This window comes from Artemia sp. Qi Xiang Cuo, chromosome 9 (assembly GCF_049724085.1).
Source record: "Artemia sp. Qi Xiang Cuo chromosome 9, ASM4972408v1, whole genome shotgun sequence".
NCBI classification, from domain to species: Eukaryota; Metazoa; Arthropoda; class Branchiopoda; order Anostraca; family Artemiidae; genus Artemia; species Artemia sp. Qi Xiang Cuo.
The window spans coordinates 18431680-18454558 of NC_142802.1; the positions used below are offsets into that span (position 1 = coordinate 18431680).

At 35.9% G+C, this 22879-nt stretch overlaps 2 protein-coding genes across 7 annotated transcripts in view; one reads left to right on the plus strand and one right to left on the minus strand.

Moving 5' to 3' along the window:
- The window catches only part of LOC148948392 (PMS1 protein homolog 1-like), a 104755-nt gene extending 102984 nt beyond the window's left edge, over positions 1-1771 (minus strand). For 3 of the 6 annotated variants that reach the window (XM_089093911.1, XM_089093912.1, XM_089093907.1), the window contains exon 1: positions 1675-1735. The gene's annotated coding sequence lies outside the window, so the exon portion shown is untranslated. Of the gene's footprint in view, positions 1-1576; positions 1645-1674 lie in introns of those variants that run through there. The other 3 variants (XM_089093908.1, XM_089093910.1, XM_089093909.1) reach the window with 3 other exon arrangements.
- A 71-nt stretch (positions 1772-1842) lies between these two features.
- The window catches only part of kra (basic leucine zipper and W2 domain-containing protein kra), a 65216-nt gene continuing 44179 nt past the window's right edge, over positions 1843-22879 (plus strand). The window contains exons 1-3 of the mRNA XM_089094325.1: positions 1843-1969; positions 17486-17662; positions 20014-20123. Coding sequence (XP_088950451.1) covers positions 1909-1969; positions 17486-17662; positions 20014-20123 — 348 coding nt within the window. The 5' untranslated portion in view covers positions 1843-1908. The remainder of the gene's footprint in view (positions 1970-17485; positions 17663-20013; positions 20124-22879) is intronic.

Consider the following 22879-nt stretch of genomic DNA (forward strand, 5'->3'; position numbering starts at 1 on the left):
CATTATATGGCCCACTGAAAATTTACCATAAACTTTACCTCCCCCCCTTTGATGTGCAAAGATATACCATGAATTGTTGACAACAAAGTTTTGAATAGCTAAATTCAGAGCTATTCTTGTTGACAGCATTTGAAAAACTTGAAATGGTAGGAAAACAGTTTATATTTAAGTTGCCTAATAAATGAGGTTTGAATTGATATAAATAAGTATTTTTGGAATATATTACTCTTGAACAACTTTATAAACTAGTGATATGTTTTTTACCACTTTTCAATAGCTTTACTAGTATTGATAACTTCTTTGAGTGGTTATAAACATGAAATACCCTTGGGGCCCCTTTAATTGCTCAAGATGCAATTAGCACTATAAGCAATTATTGAATTATGAAAGAGCAATAAGGTACCATCTTTGACAGACTATAAAGGACTTTAAATTGGATTTCTGAGAAATGTGACAGTGCTAAATATCTAGAATAACAGAGTAGGCTATTTAGATAGTTAATAAACTTACCTTTAGAATCATAGTTTCATCCTGAATCCAAATATGACAGGCTATTTCTTTCTGTCACAAATTGGATGTTAACCACCCTATCCTTTCTATTCTTACACAAATATACAGCCTATATTATATATTTTTTATGCATTTATTGATTCTTGATTTTGTCACTGTTGATTCAATTTAGGCCTATAGGTAAACTAGTTTTAATAAGGTTGAAAAAAAAAACAGGTATATAAGTTTTACCTAAAATAAGGGGAAAAGGTATCAGCTTTGAGGATCTGTAAAGGACTAAAATTTAAATTTATGACAGAAACAAATGTCATTTTAGGATTTAAACTGCTCTAAATTTACTGAAATCCATTTGCCTATGAAGAGTGGTTTTCAGAGGACAAGAAAGCATACACACAAAACATCAAGATATGGTAACAATAAAGAAATATATTGGTAAAATTCTACTTTAGCTACTTTTGGAAAGGGGTTAGGTTAGGAAAATGAAACTTTCAGGGATGGTTCTAAAGGCAATAGTATGTCCTGGGATGGTATTTTGAAGTACCTACCTCCACTCCTTCTCCCTCTAGCCTAGAGGGTCTTGACCTTTGATGACCTTGAAAAATATGTTTCTTATAAAAGTGAAACCTTGCAAAATATATCTTCTACTTAAATAAAGTACAATAAAATTGTTTTCAGCTTCACAACTTTGCTCAATCCCAATTTATAAGTTTTTAAAGATATGCAAATAGCCTACATTTCCTAAATTATGGAAAAAAATTGATATGGCTTAAAATTCTACTCAAATAACCAGAATTGCATTTTCAGAACTAAATCCAGAGAAAAAGAAACTGATAACTGAAAACTAAGGTAAAATGTTGTTTTGTCAAAATTTCAATAGGTATAAAATAAACCTGTCATGCAGGCATATTTCAGGACCCTCTAGAGGGAGAAGGAGTGGAGGTAGGTACTTCAAAATACCTTCCCAGGACATACTTTAGCCTGTAGACCCATCCCTGAAAGTTTCATTTTCCTAACCTAGGCTAACCCCTTTCCAAGATAGCCAAAAGTAGCTAAAGTGGAATTTTACCATGCTTCTAAAATATTTCAAACAAAATTATAATTCCAGGTACTTGGTTGGCGCTGCTTAAAGTTGTCTCTTTAAAAGAGGGTTAAAATAGACCTAACTCAATTACATGTGCTGTATTTTCAACTTTTTACGTAATAAAATTTCAGGACTGTCAATTCCAAACACGTCTAAAATCAAGTGAGGGCTGAAATCTGATTTTCTAGAAGTCAAATAGAAACGGTAAGTCTGTCACATTAGCTTACTATTTTCATCACCAATTCGTGCATCTCACCTGCAACAGCTTGCTTCCAAAGTTGCTAAACCTTGTTGAAATTCATATTCTGGGTTAGTGCATGAGTTCTAAGATAGAAAAGCCAACCTTAACAGGTGCAAGAATCAAGACCAGGAAAAGAGGTAATATTTTTTCTGAATTTAGGTTAGTAAAGCATAGGTATATCATCCGGGGCCTTAGTTTTGTGGGGGCTGGACAGTAGATTTTCAGGTAAAATTCTACTTTTGGCTATCATGTAAAGGGGGTAGGTTAGGAAAATGAAACTTTAAGGGATGGGTCTACAGACTGAAGTATTTCCAGGTAGGTATTTTGAAGTACCTAGCCTACTTACCTCCACTCCTCCCTCTAAGGGGTCCTGAAATTTGCCTACATGACAGGTCTATACCTATTGAAATTTTGGTAAATTTGCAGGTGGCACTATAATTTAGCTTGGATGAAAGTGAAAACATCATTTGATGCCTTTTATAGCCTACTCTCCCATAGGCTAATTCAATAATGGCTTCTGTTGCAAATTGCATCTTGAGCCCTTAAAGGGGCCTTGAAGGTATTTTATATGAATTATTAAAGAGCATAAGAAAAAGCATTGAATAATGTTTTCACTTTCATCCTAGCTAAATTAGGCTATATGGTCCATGGCATTTGAAAAACTTGAAATATTAGGAAAATAGTTTACATTTGAGTTGCCCAATAACTAAGGTTTGGATAGTTATAAATAAGTATTTTGGAATATATTACTCTTGAACAACTTAAATATAAACTAATTATATGTTTTTAACAACTTTTCAATAGGCCTAACTTAACTAGCCTAGTGTTGATAACTCATTTGTGTGGTTACAAAAATGAAATATGTTTGGGGCCCCTTTAAGGGCTCAAGATGCAATTTGCAACAGAAGTGATTATTGAATTATGAAAGAACATAAAAAAGGCATCAAATGATGTTATTACTTCCATCCTAGCTAAATTATAGTGCTACCTGCAAATTTACCAAAAAATTTACAAAACAACCTTTTACCTTGATTTTTAGTTATAAGTTTCTTGGTAAATTTTTACCAAATCATATTATTGACTTACAAATAAAGTGAATACACCACTCAATGTTTTTTTTATGCTCTTTCCAAATATAATAATCATTTTTGTCAGAGATGAATTTTACCCCAACCCCTATATAGGCTATACCAATTCAGGGTATATATTTGCATGTTAGGGGGGTGGGGGCAAATTTTATTTCTGATTTAAATGGGAGGTAGGTTTATTCTTTACCCCACCCCCCTAATGTGCAAATATATACCCTGAATTGGTATATAGGGGTGGGGGTAACATTGATTTCCAACAGAAATGATTATTATAATTGGAAAGAGCATAAAAAAGGCATTGAGCAGTATATTCACATTTGTAAGTCAATAATATGATTTGGTAAAAATTTACCAGTTTCTTTTTCTCTGGCTTTAGTTCTGAAATGCAATTCCTGTTATTTGAGTAGCATTTTCGGTCATATCAATGTTTTTTTTTTTTTTTTTTTTAATTTAGGAAATGTGTTTACATATCTTTAAAGCCTTATAAATTGGGATTGAGCAAAGTTGTGAATCTGAAAACAATTTGGTAAATTTTTTGTTATTCATATTATTGAGTTACAAATAAAGTAAACATATGACTCAATGCCTTTTCTATGCTCTTTCCAAATATAATAATTATTTTTGTCAGAAATGAATTTTACTCCCACCCCTATATATACCAAATCAGGGTATATATTTACAAATTAGGGGGGTATGGGTAAATTTTATTTCTGATGTAAATAAGAGGTAAGTTTGAACTTTGCTCCACCCCCTTAATGTGCAAATATATCAGGGGTAAAATCATTTCCAGCAAAACTGATTATTATATTTGAAAAGAGCATAAAAAAAGGCATCAAGTGGTATGTTTACTTATTCATAAGTCAATAATATGAATAAAAAAATTTACCAAACAATTTTGTTGTACTTCATTTAAGCAGAAGATCAATTTTACAAGGTTTCACTTTTATAACACACAGATTTTTAGAGGTCAGGACCCTCTAGATATAGAAGGAGTGGAGGTAGGTACTTCAAAATACCTTCCTGGGCATACTTTAGCTGGTAGACCTATCCCTGAAAGTTTCATTTTCCTAACCTAACCCTTTTTCAAGAACTGCTATTGCTAATCATTCATTAATAATGTTTGTGGAAATTTATTTTGGTACTTTCCCATTATATGGGCACTTCTAAAAAGTCTAGTTTGGTTAATGCTAATGAAATAAAATGGGATGAATATATAATAGTTTATAAACAAATTGTGGCTGTATATTTTGCACATTAGGGGGAGGGGTGGGGTTAAAGCATTGCATATATTAAATACGTAACTTAACCTAGGTATCTTTTTCTCCCCCTAAACCCCAAAAAACAGCAGTTTAAATATTGCAAATTCAATGAGATACCACACTCTTCAATCAATTTGGATAACAATTGCTAACCTGCTTTACAAGTCTCCATCACTGCATTCATTTGACTGTCTGTAGCCAAGGTGCCCATATAATAGAAAAGTACCTTTATTTTTTGTATCAGTCTACTTAGAAGGAAAATCTGAAAATAACTTGGCTTATAAAATACTTACCTTAAATTGCACTTGCTAGTGATAGGACGAATCCTGTGTCGGCCAGCTTCAGTGATGATAGTTAATCATCATCTGTGGCGTCCCAAATGGTGCACCATGGTTTGTTGAGCCACGCTGGTAGAGGTTACTGTTTTTTCACTAAGGGAGTTCCACAAGCTGACAACTCTATTTGAGAAGAACTTGTTCCTTAGTCTGGTGTTGGCTCATTTCCGGAAAAGCTTTTGAGAATGACCACAAGTTCTATTTCAATTGTCCGGTTGGAAAAGGCCAGGAATGGTATCCTCAGCATTTAGAAGCTTGTATGCTGTTATCACATTGCCTCGTTTGCGACAATATGTTAGAGATGGTATTCTAAGCTTATAGAGAGAGGATGGATAAGGGACATCATAGAGGTCTCTAATACATTTCATTGCCCTCCTCTGGACTGATTCTAGAGCTGCTTGGTCTGTCTTATTGATTGGGCATGCAATACACATTCCAAACTCTAGCATTGGTTGAACTAGACTCTTGTATAGCTTGGTCATAACAGTTGGAGATCTGCTAGTGAACGTTCTTTTTATTAAGCCAAGAGTCTGATTAGCCTTTGCAATAGTTGCTTGTGCATGAAATTTCAATTTGTCGTCTACCAGGACACCAAGATCTCTCTCCGCATGGCTGCTGGAAATGGCATTTTGGGACCCATCCCTACAATCCATATGGTACTGAGTGTGTGGGTTTTTCTTCCCAAGGTGGAGAGTCTTGCATTTTGATGCATTGAATTCAAGCCTCCAAATATTAGTCCAGTGAGTGAATGTATCGAGGTCCAGTTGGATTGACTTAATATTCTCTGCTGTGTCTACATGACCAATAAGTTTTGAGTCATCAGCGTAGAGGGTTACTTTGTTGTTTAGGATTTTTGGCATGTCATTTATATATATATTAAATAAAGTCAGACCCAAAACTGTGCCCTGGGGGACACCACTTCCAACAGCAGCCACCTCAGAGAAAAACGTCCATCCTCACCAAATACTTTAACTGTCTGTTTCCTATCTGTTAAGAACTGCATCACCCACTCAACCACGCCACCACTCACCCCAATAGCTTGGAGCTTGATTTGAAGTCTTTTATGGCAGACTTTGTCAAACGCCTTTGCCAAATCGAGTAGTATGATGTCGACTGGGAACCCCTGGTCTAGAAGATTGGTGATATAATTATAAGAATCTATAAAGTTTGTTTGAACTGACTAACCAAACCTAAAGACATGTTGACATTATAAGAATAATTTATTGGTTGTCAAGTGTTTCAGGTTTGCAGTGTTAACAATTGCTTCTAGTAGCTTCCAGACTGCCGAGGTGATACTGATTGGCTGTTAATTACTTGCATTCTCTTTCTTACCACCCCTGTGTATGCGGATTGTGTGGGCTGTGCACCAATACTGGAGGAAACACTTCATCAAGGGATTTCTGAAAAAGGTGAGTGAGCGGGCCTGATAGTTCAACATGCAATTCTTTAAGAAGCCTTGGGTGTACATCATCAGGTCCCACCGAGTTATTTGGATTCAACTTTTTAGGTGTGCCCCTACATCTACCCTCTTGACTGTAATCAGGGGCATAGGGGTTATGCTGGTCTAGGTGGGGGGGTCTGGACGAGGGGCATTATCAGGTTGAGTAAATACAGATGTAAACTGCCTATTTACGGCATTGGCACTTTCTCTTGGGTCATCTATTATACGGTCATTCTCATTAAGTTGTGTAACAGAGTGTCTACCAGGTTTACGGGCTGAGGCATAATTTCAAAAGTGTTTTTGATTTAACTTGCTTGCTGCTGCTACAGCCTCCTCATGCTGTTCAAATAACTTTCTGAATAGATTTCTGACTTGATTTCGTGTCTTGGTACATTTTGTGTAGTGGTTCTCATTGTGTATATTCTGTTTATATAGTCTCCAATACCTTTTCTTCTTATTTCTTGCTCTCTTCAATTCTTTGGTCATAAATGGTAGCGTTTTGGTTTTACGAGCCCATCTTACTGCAGTATTTTTCTCTGAGACCTCTAGCAGTATTTTCTTCATCATATTCCACGATCTATCAACATCATTCTCAGTGATAAAGGACCAATCCTGCCCCGCCAACTCTTGCTTCATCAGACGGTAAACTCTATACACATGTTTGGTAAAAACTGATTTTTCTGGATACAGTCTGAGGGAGCATCATATGGCAGCGTGATTGCTTGCACTGAAGGGCAGAGTGGGGCCATGTTTAAGAGCGCTTCATGGTTGTTTACTATTACGAGGTCCAGCAATGACAGGGGGTGGCCATCCTGGTGCCTAGTCAGAAAATTTACAGCTTGGCAAACTGAATAACTAGCTAGAAGCCAAAGAAATGATACAATTGATTTCTGTCCAGAATAGCAATACCCATCTATCCATTGGACGAAAGGTAGGTTAGAATCACCGACTATGAGAAGGTTTGCTGTCAGCGCAATTTTTCTATCAATTGATTTTACTACTTCAAAAAAGGACCTTTCTAAATTAAGGGAACTCGGACTTCTGTAAATTGTACCAATCTGTATTGGCTCACCAGGTAGGTTTATAGAAATCCACACTTGTTCTAGGTAAGGCTCATATTCAATATTAATATTTCTTACCTGGAAAGTATCTTAGATGAATAGGACAATTCCCATTCCTTCTTGCTTTGATAGGTTGCTGATTATCTTGTATCCCTGTATCTGTATCTCATGTTCCGTCAAAGGGATAGTAGTCCTTTTTGGTTTCACTTCACAGAAGGCGTAAATATTTGAAGCGCCTGATGTAATAACACACTTAATTTCTTAAAACTATAAACTTAGACATTCAACGTTGCTGAAAATAACACTTAGAGCACTAATTTTCCCAGAGCTTCCACTATCAGAGGGAGTTTATGATCTTACAGAACTCAGCAAATCAATGGTTTGTTCAGTTCTATCACTATAAAAACAGTCATCCAACTTCCCGATAGCAAAATTATCACTTACATCTAATAATGTACTAGAAGAGAAACTATGTACAGGTTTTGGCAGCCCACTTAGAGTTCCATCTGAGTTGGAGGGGCTGGAGGTATCAAGTTTTTTGATACGATTTTGCCACCCTGAATCACAATATCCGTCTCTCCATGTGCTCGCTGAGTTTGGGTCTCTTCATAGAGCTTGGTTCTTTTAGTCTGGTCTGTTTTGAATACGTCGTTTCTGATCTGAATTTTGCATGGTCCTCTCTTTTTAAACGACTTTTGTAGAATGTCTCTCTTTGTTTCATGGTTGACAGTGGAAAAAATGATAGGTGAGCTTGAGCTAGTTTGGTTGATTAGCCTAGCTAAACGATAGATACATTGGGAAGGCTACAGTCTTGGGAAATATACGGCAGCAGAAACTGTCCATTATCTAGTTTCGCAAGCACTTTAAACACAACAAGTCCCAGTTTTCAGTTCTGTCTGTCTCTATCTTTAACTAATAACGGCTTCATTTTGTTCTCTAAGTAGCTATCAAAATTATTTCTTAAAGTCAACACCTGCGAGGCTACAAGACTGCTCCGCAATTCCAGGTCGATAGTGGCGACATACGTGTGCTCGAGGGTATCTGTCCGTGTCTCAATTGCTTGAAATGTAAAATCCATATCTTCGATCACTTTAAGCTTAAACTCACTAAGAGAAATTTTGACGGCATCTATAATTTTCACATCAAGATGCTGAATAAACGTTAGGGTCGGTTGAAGCGTTTCAAGGGATTTGGTAATAACATTTTGGATATCCGATGCATTTAGTCTTGCTTGTTTGTCACCTTTACACATAGGACAATGCCACTTGCATCCGATACGCCTTGTCATCTTTGTTAAGAGAGCATACTCCAGCTCAGTCATTTCGAGACAATCTATACAAAGCCATCAATTGCAACCATCACAATTCATCGCACTTGATTCTTCATCTAAATTACAACCACAAGCTGCACACTGATCAGTTCCTTTTTCGGACTCGTGCGAAGTCGTTTCGGCGGCATTTTTACAAGTAAAGGATGAATAGCGGACTGTAGTTTCACTCTATTGGCACAAAATTAAAAAAAGTAGGATCATGTGAAAAATCTTTTGGAACATCAATGTTTACAAACAAACTGCATAGGTGTATATTTTGTTAATGTTCAGAATGCTGAATTTATGCCTTGATACTTATCACGGTAGACAGAACGTGGGAAGTGCAATACTCAAATCACCTATTCCCAGCAGTTTAAGGATTAAAATCCTGCGAGTACCAGTTCGGCCTCTTGCTTGTTTGCTATTGCTCCCTTCTTCAAAAATTATCCACCGAAAATTTGCAGAAACAGGCGAGCCAGCGTAATCAATGGTGCTTTTAATATATAGCGTTTGGCAACTGTTCTTGACTGCTTACTGCAAATTTGAAAGAAGAAGAAGGACAATGAATTCAGCCTGGCCTTATTTATTGCAACCGCAACCGCAGCCTTATAAGAAAATCGAAATATATTTTCTTGTGATTATTATCTCTTCTAACCAGTAGTTGTGCCAAACATATCCTGCTCAAGTCATCCTCAGGGCTATACTGTGGTGTTTATCCTTCCCATAGTATAGTGCAGACGGTTTGATACCATCTATTTTCCCTTCTTATTTTAGTTTTATATTTGTTTTTTAAAGCTTTTTCCAATAGGCAATGTTCAGAAGTCCTCCAAAAAAAAACGTCCCCCCAGATCCCAAATCAAATTCCATAGATGAAAGATACCCATCCTGGCTGGTCAAGCACATTATCTGAAAGTTCTAATGATTGCTCCAATTCGGAGAATAGGACAATGATAACTGTAGGTCCTAATGCAACCATAAATGATGATAATGGGTTTCAAGAGGTCCTCTCTAGAAGCTCTAAAAAAAGTAAAAAAATCTCCCCAATTAAAAGCATTTCCCCTCTCCCTGCACAATATCCTCCCTCCAAAAACTTACGAATTTACCTTAAAATTACTCCCACTACCCCCTTTGAAATAAAAATGATCACTGCAATAAGAGTTGCAATTTTTAAACTGCTAAAATCAATGTTCTCTCTTAACATTAACCGTGATGGATCTCTGCTAATAGCTGTAGAAGATCAGAAATTAGCGGATACAATAATTAACCTTAAATCCCTTCTGAATATCCCCATTATTGCATCTAATTGGAACCCAAAACAATCACCAACAAAAATTGTAGTTTACAATGTTCCCCCAGAGATATCTACTCAGGAGTTAAAAGAAGGCCTCTCAGATAGGGCTGGAAACACAATCCCAGTTGAGGATGTTACCCAACTTGGACAACCTAACTCTACTGGCCTAAAAACTAGTAGATCCTTCTTATTCACACTAAAGGATAAAATTGATATCCCAGAAAAATTATTCCTATTTGGGCAAATCAAACCACACAAGGAATACAAACCTAAGCCTATTCAGTGTCAGAAGTGTTTCAAACTGGGACACACGACAAACAAATGCAATGAAATTCTCCAAGAGTGTAGTAATTGTAAATCTTTCCATCCTAAAGAGCTGACAACTTGCAAAAACACCCAGCCTACATGCATCAATTGCAAAGGTCCTCATGAATCTACAAATAAATCATTATGCCCTGCATACAAGAAAAGAGCTCTAACACTCCAAATATCAACAGAGAAGGCCATCCCATACCCCTTTGCAGCAATGGAAGCAAATGCTGCCCAACAATACCAAATAAAGCCTGTAATGAAACCAACCAAAATCCCCAAGTCAAATGCCCCAAATGCTTCAAGCACCCCATATAAAACAACATCTTCTAAGCCCCCTAGCTCAAATCCCTATCAGAAGGAATCACCAAGCCAGCAAGCCTCGTTTTCCAGTGAGATGAGGCCAGCCTGGCCCTCCCTCCCAAGAAGAAACAAACCAGAAACACTACCAGGAATCAATCCCTTAACCACCAAACAGGATGCACTACCAAAAATGCAATTCCCCAATATATGCTTATTCATTCTAAACTGTAATGCAGTTCAGGCCATGAACATACATCAACTACAGAAAACAAAAATTATTGCAGAATTGGCAAAAATCTACATCCCAGATGATATGCTCATTCAAGCAAAAAAAGATCTTGCTTTACTTTTAACAAAGCTGAACATTGATACACAGTCATATGAAGAATAAATCAACAACACAACATTTATCAATACTCCAATGGAATGTAAGATCACTCACAGAAAATAAGCTAAATGAACTAATATCATTTATGAATAATAATTCCATTAATATTGCTTGCCTCCAGGAAACTCATTTAACCCAAAATCAACAAATTAAGTCTCTGGGATACACTATCCTGAGAAAGGATAGATCTTCAGAGAGAAAAGGAGGTGGTGTAGCTTTATTAGTTAATAATAATATAAAATTTTGTGGCATCAATTTTCCAGATTTTGAAAATGATGTTGATGTAATTGGTATAAGTGTTTGGCTGAATAATTTAAAAACCTACATAATAAGCTTTTATAACCCTAATGGCCAAACTTCAGATGCCAAGGATTTCTTTAATTATATAAATAATTCTAATATGTTAAAAAACATCATTATTTGTGGTGATTTCAATGCCCACAGCCTTTTGTGGGGGAATAAACCAGCAAATAAAGCTGGTAAATTTATTGAGCATATGACTTCAAATAATAATGAATTAGCTGTTGCTACCCCTCCAAACCTAAATACATATTTTAACCCCAAAAGTGCCAAATTCTCCACAATTGACCTACAAATTGTGTCTTTAAATTTTTTGAACAAAATTTACATAAATAAAATTGATAGTCTGTGTACAGACCACTTTGCTATAGTTTGCTCCCTAAATGAACCTGCTGAAACTTCATTCTCATACCTCCAAATATATCAACACTAAAGCAAATTGGTCTATTTTCCAAAATAAGCTAAATGATGAAATTACAAGTTTCACCCAAAGTTCATGCATTTCTAACACAACAGTTGACACACATGCTGAAGCCTTGACATCTTTACTAATAAATACAGCTAATCATGCTATCCCCAGGACAACACCTAAGAAAACATTCCCTAAACAAATTCCTAAAGCATGGTGGACAAATGAGTGCCTAAATAAATGGAAGATAAAAAAGGCAGCTAGGACAGAATTCATAAAAAAACCAACACCTACTACATATTTAAACAAATTACAAGCAGAATCTAATCTAAAAAGGATTATAATAGATGCGAAATATAAATACTGGAATAATTTTGCAAATAATCTCTCCAGAGAAACGCATGAGCCAATTATACATAAAGTCATAAGCCACATATGTGGGAAAAAGACTTCTCCCAACCCACTCCTGTATGAGCTTATACATAATAATACCCATTATGACAATGATATTGAAAAGGCTAACCTATTTGCAACTCTTTTTGTTAATAAGCTAACATCAAACAATCAAAGCAATCTGTCCACAATTCCTATGAACCCTAGTTACCAACCACGCCCAGGATCCGAGTGCATAACTAATCCATTTTCAATCCAGGAATTGAATAATGCAATACATCATATTAGGTCCAAAACTAGCAGCAGCTATGGCAATATACACCCTACATGGATAAAGAATCTCACACCTTCATACAAACAAGAACTGCTAAATTGTTATAATCACGCTTGGGCATCGTCTAGGTTCCCCAATATATGGAAATGTTCGTCCCTCCTACCAATCCTAAAGAAAAATAAACCAAAAGATAACCCTTAGTCTTATAGGCCCATAATGATTACACCTGTGATGGGGAAAATAATGGAGAAAATTATTTATCACAGACTCCTCTGGTTTGTTGAGAAAAATAACATGATCCCACACACTCAAACTGGATTCAGGAAATACCACTCCTCAACAGATGCTTTCATTTTGCTAACAAATGCAATAAATGAATCTTTCTCAAAAAATAATATCCTAGTGGCAGCTTTCCTTGATTTTGAAGGAGCATATGACAATGTGAACCACCAAATCCTTTTAAATAAACTTGCAAACCTTGGAGTACCTCCTAAGCTAGTATCCTTTATTAAATCCTTCATAGAAGTGCGAAGTTTCATTGTTTGTGTTGGTTCAGCCTCTTCACCCCAACAGACACTATCCAAAGGCCTACCTCAGGGAGCAGTCCTCAGTTGCCTCCTATTTGCCCTATATCTCTGGGACATGAACCTACCCCACACGAATCTACAATATGCTGATGATCTGGTGCTATGGTCATCTGGCAACACCTTTCAGATAGCACAGTCAAATCTGCAAAAGTCACTTTTCCAGTTTGAAAAATTCTCTCAACATTCAGATTTACCCATTGCACCCACCAAGTCAAAAATAATCCAATTTCACAGGAAGCGAAACCATGTTAATGCAAAACTAACTCTAAATAAAACAACTATTCCAGAAGATAATAATATTAATTACCTAGGTCTCATGCTTGACCAAAAACTTAATTTCCAGCTCCACATTTCAAAGACAATAAAAAATGTTATAGAAAAGCAAATATACTAAAAAGACTTCTTTCCACACCCTGGGGTTGTAAGGAGAAAACCTTACTCCAGTTTTATATATCACATATAAGACCCCATATTGACTATGGGCTCATGGTCTATGGTGCATGTGCAAAGACCCAGATGCAAAAAATTGAAACAACACCAAATGATATAATGCGTCTCATATTTGGTCTTAGGAAACTCACAAGCACCAAGTTTCTGCTTATGGAGAGTGGATTAACAACAATAAAGGAGAGACGTAGCTTACTTTTGATAAAACATCTTACAAAAATTGAATCAAATAGCTCACACACATTACATAATTGGTTAAGAAATCCAGCCATGTATAGAGGTATTGCAGATGAGTATGCCAATATTCAAAAGAAGTTCCCTGTACCAGCAAAGTCTATTGCACCTACTTTCCCCCAATCCCCTCCATGGAATTGGTCATCTCCCATAATAAATACTGAATTTTCAAAATTGAATAAAGATTTAACCCCCATTGCTTTTGTTCAGAAAAAATTTGCAGAACTTAATACAATTACCTATAAAAATCACTTCCAAATATTTGTTGATGGGTCAAAAATGAATGAGAAGGTTGCAAGTGGTGTTTTCCTTCCTCACCTGAAAATTGCAATGGGCGAAAGATTATATAATAATTTATCTATAATGTCTGCTGAGTTAAATGCCATAATCATGGAATTAGAACACCTGAAGAAAAACCAATCTTTCATTGAAAATTTGAATAATATTATCATCTATTCCGACTCTTTATCAAGCCTGGAGTTGCTGGCCTCAGCTCCTCAATATAAAATGGACATTGACACTTATCATTGTCTCAGTATTATTGATAATCTTGCTTCAAGTGGCATAAAAACTTACTTTCAGTACATTCCTAGCCACTCTGGCATAAGTGGTAATCATCAGGTTGATGAAATAGCAAAAAATGCTATAAATATTGACCAGCCAAGTGGGAGACCAATCCCAATTAGAGATATTTACCGATGGAGGCTATCAGATATTAATTTTAATAAGATTAATCCTATCCTTTCCCCTTTCCCAATAAGTATCTTTCTAAAATTTATCATAGAATTCGTTCTGGAACAAATGGACTAAATTTCCTTGCATTCTCATATAAGATTTCTAATTCAAGTGGTTCAATTCCCCTGTCCCCTCTTTGCAGGCATTGTAATATGAATAATGAAACAATTGACCATTGCCTATTTGAATGTAATATGCTGACGTCTGCACAACATAACTTGCTTTCTAAACTGTTAAAATACTTCAAACACCACAAAATCCCACTATCAGCCAAGAGCCTAGCCAACTATACCTACACACAGAGCATAGAAATCGACATCTATCATCTTATATTTGAACTAGAGTCGAAAGATCTGCTGAAAGATATCTGAATATATCTAATAAATATGAGGCAATCAAGCCAGTAGCTCTGTAGCCCACAGAGTGAAGCAGAAGGAAAAGGGCTAAATAGTTGTACTGAAAAGCCCGCCTGCTGTTAAATAGAAGAAGAATCTACAAACAAACAAACAGCTGTTTATTAGCAGACCAAGGACAAGTCCCTTGGGAATAGAAAATAAAAAATTTCTAATTTCAAAATTCAGGTAAATAAAGTGAAACACCAGGGAAAACCTCTCAAAATGAAACTTAATATCAAATATAAGCAGGTATGGTAAAATATGGGTAGAAATAAATGTTCTTTCTCACAAATTTGGTCAACAATCCTTTATTCACTTTCACACCTCCCAGTTGCTGTTAACTGAAATACTTGCTTAGGTTAACTGAAACAAATTGGTATTGGTCTAGTATATGGAGGTAGGCCTATTTAGAAGGAAAACATGTCTTACTTCATATTATTCAACACATTTTATTTTCAGCTCTGCTATACCTTACCCCCATTTCTCCCTAATGTACAAGTATGGCCTATACCTCAAATTATATATTTCCCATTCATTCTATCATTCATCACTCTTGTTTTCCTGGTTCTTGTTTTGTCACAGCCAATTCAATTTATTTGGCGCATGAATGAAACAAGTGAGATGCATTGGATATATAAGCCATAATTTAAATTTTAAGTTAACACCTTAGTTTAGATAGGGTAAAAGTGGATAGGCCTAGATCAGTAGATGCCTTTTTTATGATCTTCCATAATTCTGTAATTGCTTCTGGGGGAAAAGACATTATAAGCTCAAAATAGCCCATAGTAATCAAAGACTTAAAAACATGCCTTAAATTGCATCTTCTAGCAACTAAGATTGAAGAACCTGTAGATGGCACCAGGTAATGTTGATTTGATAATCTTCATGTTACAGTTGGATTATCACATCTCTCTCTAGGGTAGGTAGGTCAAGCTTTTCTAGTTGTTGCTTGTAGGTGATTTTTTTATGGAAAAGAGAGCTTGGTTGTTCTATGCTGGACCTTCTCAAGAATCTCCATGTTGCACTTAAATTGGGTGTTGGCAACCAACATACCAAACTCAAGATGGGGACAAACAAGGACTGTGTAAAGCTTCTTGATAAATCTTGGTTGGCAACTTCTTACTGAATGCTTGATCAAACCAAAGACCTTGTTTGCCTTAGCTGCTTGGTTCCAACAGTGACTATGAATGGCAGGGATTGTCATGAGTCAATGATGTGGCAGGGATTGTTTGGACCAAGATGAAGGACTTCACATTTGTGTGGGTTGAACTCAAGCGTCCAGGTTGTTTCCCACAGACAGAGGTTGTTGAGATCTTCTTGCAGAGAAAAGCAATTTTCTATAGAGGCTGCTGGACCAAACAGTTTGGAATCGTCTGTATACAGTTCAAAGCCATTCTTGACCACCTCAGGAATTTCATTTATGTAACAATGTTGGGCCTAGTTTGGTCCCTTGGGGGACTCTACTTTTAATGTGAACTGGTGTGGAGTAGATGAGGTCACCTCTTTCATCATATACAGCAACAATCTGGGTTATGTTGGATAAGTAGCTTTGAATCCACTGGGCAACATCATTGTCTATCTGATATACTGACAGCTTGATCATCAGGTAGCAGTGAGACATTTTATCAAAGGCCTTAGCTTGATCAAGTAGGAACACATTGACTGGGAAACCCTGCTTCAGCAGATGAGTCACAGATTCATAAGCTAGTATGAGATTTGTTTTAATAGACATGCCTTTCCTGAAGCCATGCTGACAACCAAAAAGAAGGTCACTCTTGGTCATATGTGCTATAATTGCATCATTGACTTTCCCTTCAATAAGTTTGGCCACAACTGAGGTCAGGCTAATAGGTTGATAGTTCTCGGGCTGGGTTCTGGATCCTTTGTTGAATATTGGAGTAATTATATTGGCTGTCCACCAATCTGCAGTTAGGCTACTAGTCTGAAGAGACAGCTTGAATAGCAAACAGAGTGGCTTGGCTACTATATCTGCAAGTTCTTTCAGCCTTTTCTTAGTCTTGTCCATTGTGATCTAAATTTTTGGCATAGGGTGCTTGACCATCCTGGGGGCATGGGATGGTGTGTCTTGTCAGTGGGGTCCATTGAGAAATTGGATGCAAATGTGTTGTATCTTCATAGTCAGCTATGAAGTGTCTAGTCAGTTGCCTCAGTTTATTCCTTGCTCTTGCAAAATGATCCCAGTGATGTGTGCATTTGCATTTCTTATATTTTGAAAAGGCCTTCTTCTTGTGGTTCATAGCCCTTTTAATAGGCTGGTTCAGGTGTGGCAGTGTTTTTGGTGCCTTCACAAATGAAAATGAAGTACATGTCCTCTCAGCTTGGAGCAGAGTATTCTTGAAATTTTGCCAGGTTTGCTCAATGTCTCTCTCCCATCCATTCTACTGCCCTTATTATCTCCCTGATTTTGCTTTAGTCAGTGTAAGTTCATTTAATGCAATGGTTTTTCTGTTGACTAAGCAGCAAGTCATGGCAGATACACATGTTGCTACTGGCACCAATAGGGGGAAGGAACTCAGTGTTCACTAAAAATCCTGGGTTGTTAGTGATTGTCAAATCTAGAATGGATGGCGTTTGGTTATTTTTATACTGGGTTGGTTGGTCTATTACCTTATATAAGCTATTGCTACCCAAATATTCAACAAATGGGTTACTGACAACAGAGCTTTGTTGATAACCCAATCCTTCAACCCATTTGACATCTGGTAGATTCAGGTCTCCGAGAAGAATTAAGTCCTGATTATCATTATTAGATGCTTGTTCAGCCAATTGTCAGCAATGTGGGTATTTCCTGTGTGGGGGGGGGAGGGGGATAAGGACCGGCCACCATCTGCTCATCTACAACTATTAGCAGTGAAGGGGAGTCAAGAAAAAAGCTTTCACTTAGAGAAGGGAGGGATGCAAATTTTAATTTTGTTTTGCCATGATTTTGCCTTTTGTCATTAAAATGCCATTGCTACTATTTCAGTAAGCTTCTGCCAATTACCTCTCCCCCCCCCCCTTTGAGATAATTTTAAGCTGCCAAGTGCTCAAATCTGTGTGTGAGAATGCTTTCTCTTATAATAGTCATATTTCAGATGAAAAGGAGAAGTTTGATCCATTTGGTTTCAGAGATGCAATTATCCAAGGTTTAAATGAAGCAGGAACTGATCTGGAGGCTGTTTCCAAATTTCTTGACACTGCAGGGTCAAAATTAGATTATAGAAGATATGGTGAAGCTCTTTTTGATACACTCATTGCTGGAGGATGTTTAGGTAATTTAATTTGTGTACAGATACCTTGAGTTTAGACAACTTAATTCATAACTAAACTGATTTTTTTTTCTTTTGCATTTCATTATTACTCTACCTTTATGCTTTTTTGTATATGTAGTCTATAAATAAATGAAAATACTAATGGGTAAAACTTTAAAACTAAATGAAAAAAAAAATTACTGAGAAACCACTTTCAATGCAAAAAAAAAGTTTAAATAAAAAAATTGTCAAAATCATATTATAAAAATATGGTGAAGCTCTTGTTGATGCATTTCATGTGCTTAATGTTTAAAAGCTTAATTCTGATCAAGATATCTTAAGTTATTTGGTTAAGGCAACTTAATTTGGTACTACGGTAACTTAACTGTGATGAGATTAAGATCATATGTGTGCATGAGAGTGACCAATAAACAAGAATAACTTATCATATGATTGTTTTAGGTGTCAAAACTAGCATTTTTTAAGGGATTTTAAGTTGGAATCTGTGTTAATCTGGTGTTGTTTTTTAGATTTATGTCTATTGTGCTTTCAATTTTTGTTTGATAAACTAAAATTTTTATATCTCAAGCACCCCTCCTTCTCCTCCAGAAAGTTTGAAAGGTCACATTCTAAACATGCCCTTTTGGAATACCTATCTTCATGCCAAGGGTCAGACTTCTGGTCATCAATCAAGGATGTGTCTTCAAGCATGCCTAAAACGTTTTTTGTCTAGTTTTCAGGGTGTTTGTATGTGAACAAATGAGAAAAAAATTATGGTAGGTGTATAAACATTTTGGCATAAGACATAATGTACATTGAACCATTTTTATATTGTTACCTCCTGCTTTTGAAAGTTAGTCTCTATAATGAACTTTATGGATTGTGTATTGATGAACAAGTCTCTGGGGAAAAAAAACACAAAAACACCCCTGAATCACAAAAGCCATTTAATTAGAATAAATAGCTCTTTTGAAAGTACAAAAAAAAACTTTAGTGTAAAGAGCAAGGGTATTGACAAGGGGGTGAACCACCTCATACACATAATAATTTCTGTTTGTTTTAAGTTTTAATGTTGCTCCTTACTTTCAGTTGAAAAAGCACAAGTGCCCTGGCCTAGAAAAATAAAAATTAATAACATATTTTGCCCACACTGCTCTTTGCTTAGGCAGTGCTATCACACTGCCTATGATATTTTGTCTTGAGATTTCAATAATACAACATTGAAAGTGCCGATTAGACCAGGTAATATTCAATTTGATCTTGTTTATACTTTCCAAGACTCTTCAAGACGCATAGAGTTTTCAGTAAAATGCCAATGACACAGTAGGTTTTGGACTTTAAAGTGAGAGAAGGATGTGAAGAAGGATGGTGATCTTAAGTTTTAAATGGCCTTTACTTTTCTTTGAAAAATTTCTTTTTTTGGAAAGTTTTTTTTTTTAATAACAATTAGAAACCCTTACTTGTTTTTGTGCATAAAAAAGCAAAAAGAAAGAAATATTAACTCTGGTTATTATTGGAAACCTATTGACACTTCAGGTTGGGTTTTTGTGCCTCTGGACATGCCTCAGCAACCTGTAATGTACAATTATGCAGTTACTTTTAGAGGTTATCATGCAGTAATCTCTTAGTCTTATGTATCTTATCTTGCAGACTGTCTGGGTGTTCCCAATGTTACCAATTTTATAAAGTGAGATTGCAACTTATCAAAATATTTTATTTTATTTCTGTGTTCAAGGCTGTATCTGGAGAGGGGGAGTCAGGCCTGGACCCCTCCCCCCTCTGAAATATTTGTCCAACTCGTAAAAATATTTGGTGGGGTTTTCAAGTTTTTGGGTTTCCCTCCCCCTTCCAAAAAAAATCCTCTATATGCCCTTGAGAGTCCCTTTTTCTTTAATCTAACCTTAATTTTATGAAAATAGTTGTTTTTTGGTTTTTATTCATTTTGTTCTGATTACAAAATCAGCTAGGTCTTGGTTATTATACATAACCTAAACTAGTTGCAGAGCCTACACTATTGGGTGCTTCCACATCCTTGTGGTATCACAGGGGATTGATACTTTCTTGGCAATGCAGTGCCCAGGGTTTGACCCCTGGCGGCTGCAAGTTTGGGGGACAGGCTTGCTATTTGTCCCTGCAAAACTCACCCAGCAACTGAAATGTCAACAATTTTGGGCGCTAAGTTGCGCTGAACCTCCTGTGCCTTATCTTAAGTGCAAGTTTGTAGTTTATTAAAATGTAGACAAGTATATGCTTGCACTTATTTTGCCCTTTTGGCAAAATTGATTCCTTTATTTTCAGCCAAATGCAAAGCAAAGGTAAGAAAACCAATATTAACAAAAAATTAAGATCTGTAATTTCTTTAATCATTTCAGCTCCTGGTGGGTCTATTGTTCAAGATGCTCAGCCAGGAAAACCATACAAGACAGAGCTTTGTGTTTTTGGAGCCAATGAGGCTGTTGACTCGATCCGGAAATATGAGCAGGTAGTTCATAATTACTTTATTTTTTTGTAGTTTTGCTGTTGTAAATAACCCATTCAATAGTTGCTTAATTAGGAAACCCAAGCCCTTATAAAATACATCAATAAGCAAAATAAACCATCAGGCAGAGCAAGTAATACATAAAACATATCTGCACTAAGAAAGTGGGTAGCAAGCAGGAGTGGATACTCTGACTAGCAAAGACTGAGTATTGCAGTAATTATATGGCTTCTGAGTGTTTGAATGCTTTTTAGATATAAATGATCATAAATCTTCTGAAAACTTCAAAAATACTGTTTCTAAAAATCCTACTGAAATCACCAGAAACCATGAAAAGTTTCCTAAGCCTAAAAGTCGCAATTAGGGCTGATTGCCTAACCTGCCAATAAGCAAAATAAAGCATTAGACAAAGCAAGTAATGCACAAAAGATGTCTGCACTAAGCAAGTGGGTAGCAAGCAGAGGAAGGGGAATGTTTAGCAAAGACTCAATATTGCAGTAATTATTTAGCTTCCCAGAAGTTAGAATAGATTGTCATATTTAAATCATAGATTGTCATTTTCCGTCATTTCAATACAATTATAAGAAACATCTTCTTTTTGCGAAGTTCAAATGAATAATGTTTAGGAGGATTCTCCCTTTTTTATGTAGTGCACAGCGCCTTTTTTCAGTATTTTTTCCTCTTTTAAAGTTTAACACTTTGTTGTTTTGCCAATAATCAGTGATAATATTTATATGAATACTCAAGTTCTCCAGGGGCTAAATTTAGGCCCTAAGGATCATTGATCAGTCCCTGGAGTTGTGTTTTATTTGTGTGTTTATATTCAAATAAAGTCAAAGTTCTATCAGAAATTTTCTGGGAAAAATATAAATAAATTATTTCTGAAAATCAAACAGTTCATGGTATCGAACTGTAATTAAGGAGTGACCTGGATAGATAGTAACAGAAACCCTAAAAAACGGAATTTTGATACCAATAGATACATCAAAAGAATCGGATTTTTATGCTAATTTCAAATATATAAGTTTCATCAAGTTTAGTCTTACCCAGGTGTGCAAAAATTCCAAAGCTGCCAGTAGCAGAATTCAAAAAGCTGCTGACACTTTAGCATTACAACTTGCGTATTGACAGCTTTGCTTTGAGCAAAAAGTATTTTTATATGTATAATTTGCAGAAAAGTAACAAATGTAACTTAGTATAGCTTGCAGTTAGAAGTATCAATAGTTTTCTGAATCACAATTAACAATGTAATCTAATTGCTATGGCAAGTCATATACTAGCCATAAATATCATATTCTATAATTTTATATGTACCAATTTATTGAAAGTACTGTATCATATTTACTCTCATACTGTTAGTTGACTATAGTATTCAAAGACTGAAGTATACTGTATTTAGCTTACTGCTGTTACTTTATGGATGGAGTTGTACACTCCAAGGCTATTGGTATTGTAAAAAAAATACTGCTGTTACTTTGTGGATGGAGTTGTACACTGCAAGGCTATTGGTATTATAAAAATGATGCATACCCAACTGCATACTTGATACTCATTGATCACTATACTACAACTATAAAAAGCACCGTTTGATTTTCTGGGAGAACAATATTGATTGGCAGCCTGGCAGTCACATGCATTATGAAGCTGTGGCATTAGTTTTGCCCTAATCTAATCCCCAAAATAAACAGAGAATCGTTGCTACATTGTAGTGTGGCTGTTTTAAAAAAACTTTTCAGTAACTTTGTTACTTATCTTCCATGTTCCAGCTTTCCTATTACCTGCTTTAACTGTATGTACATTTTGATAGCTACCAGCCCTTTTATGATTCTTACAACTGACAAATAAACAGTTTCGAGAGAATATGAGGATTTGTGCGAGATTTGGACAAATATTTACTTTCAGTTGAAGAGAAGTAGAATAGTAAAAACTTGTCCATAAGGACAAAGGATAACAATGACTTCAAAGTAAATTTTCACATAGCCACATTGAAACTAAATGAGTTTTTAGTTTGAACAAGTTTTAAAAAGCAGCAGCATGCGAAGAGATATATCTCTTCTTGCAGAAGAGAAGAGATTCATCACCTGGTAAAAAGAAGAATATCAAAAGCAAAACAGCTCTTGTTTGTTGTATAGTTGCTTCCGTTTGTAAAAAAAAAATACAACATGTCTGAAAATAATATAAGACTTTACAACAAAACAATCTGGAAATAATAACCTAATGTTCACTTTTGGCTATGTTATACAATTTTTTATGAATCATGTTTTGGAGTCGCTTTTGTTTTAATCAACTATTCTCCAAATTTTAATATAATCTAAGTTTAGTTACGTCTCACTAAGAGGGGCCTCTGCCCCTCTTAATGAGACAAAATTAAGGGGCTGCAATTTTTATGGGAAGAAGATTATATATAGGAAAAGTTTTGAATGGCAAATCCAATTCTACCACAATTTTTTTATTCTGTATTTTTTTTTCAGTAAAGTTTTTTTTTTAGTAAAGAACACCGCCGCCGGCGGTTGCGCGCCGGCGGCATTCGACTGGGCTTCTTGTCGGTGGCGTTCGGTCGATCCGCCGGCAAGGCGCCGGGGTTTACCTACGACAACTCCTTCGATATGAAGTGCCCTGGTCTAAACAACAACAAAAAAATAATACTTTATACCCATATCAATCTTTACCATAAAGATTTCAAGCCTTCCAATCACTTTCGACTATTAAAAAGGGCACTACGCCTTTCGATTTCGAATCGAATGAGCCCTTTTTGAGTT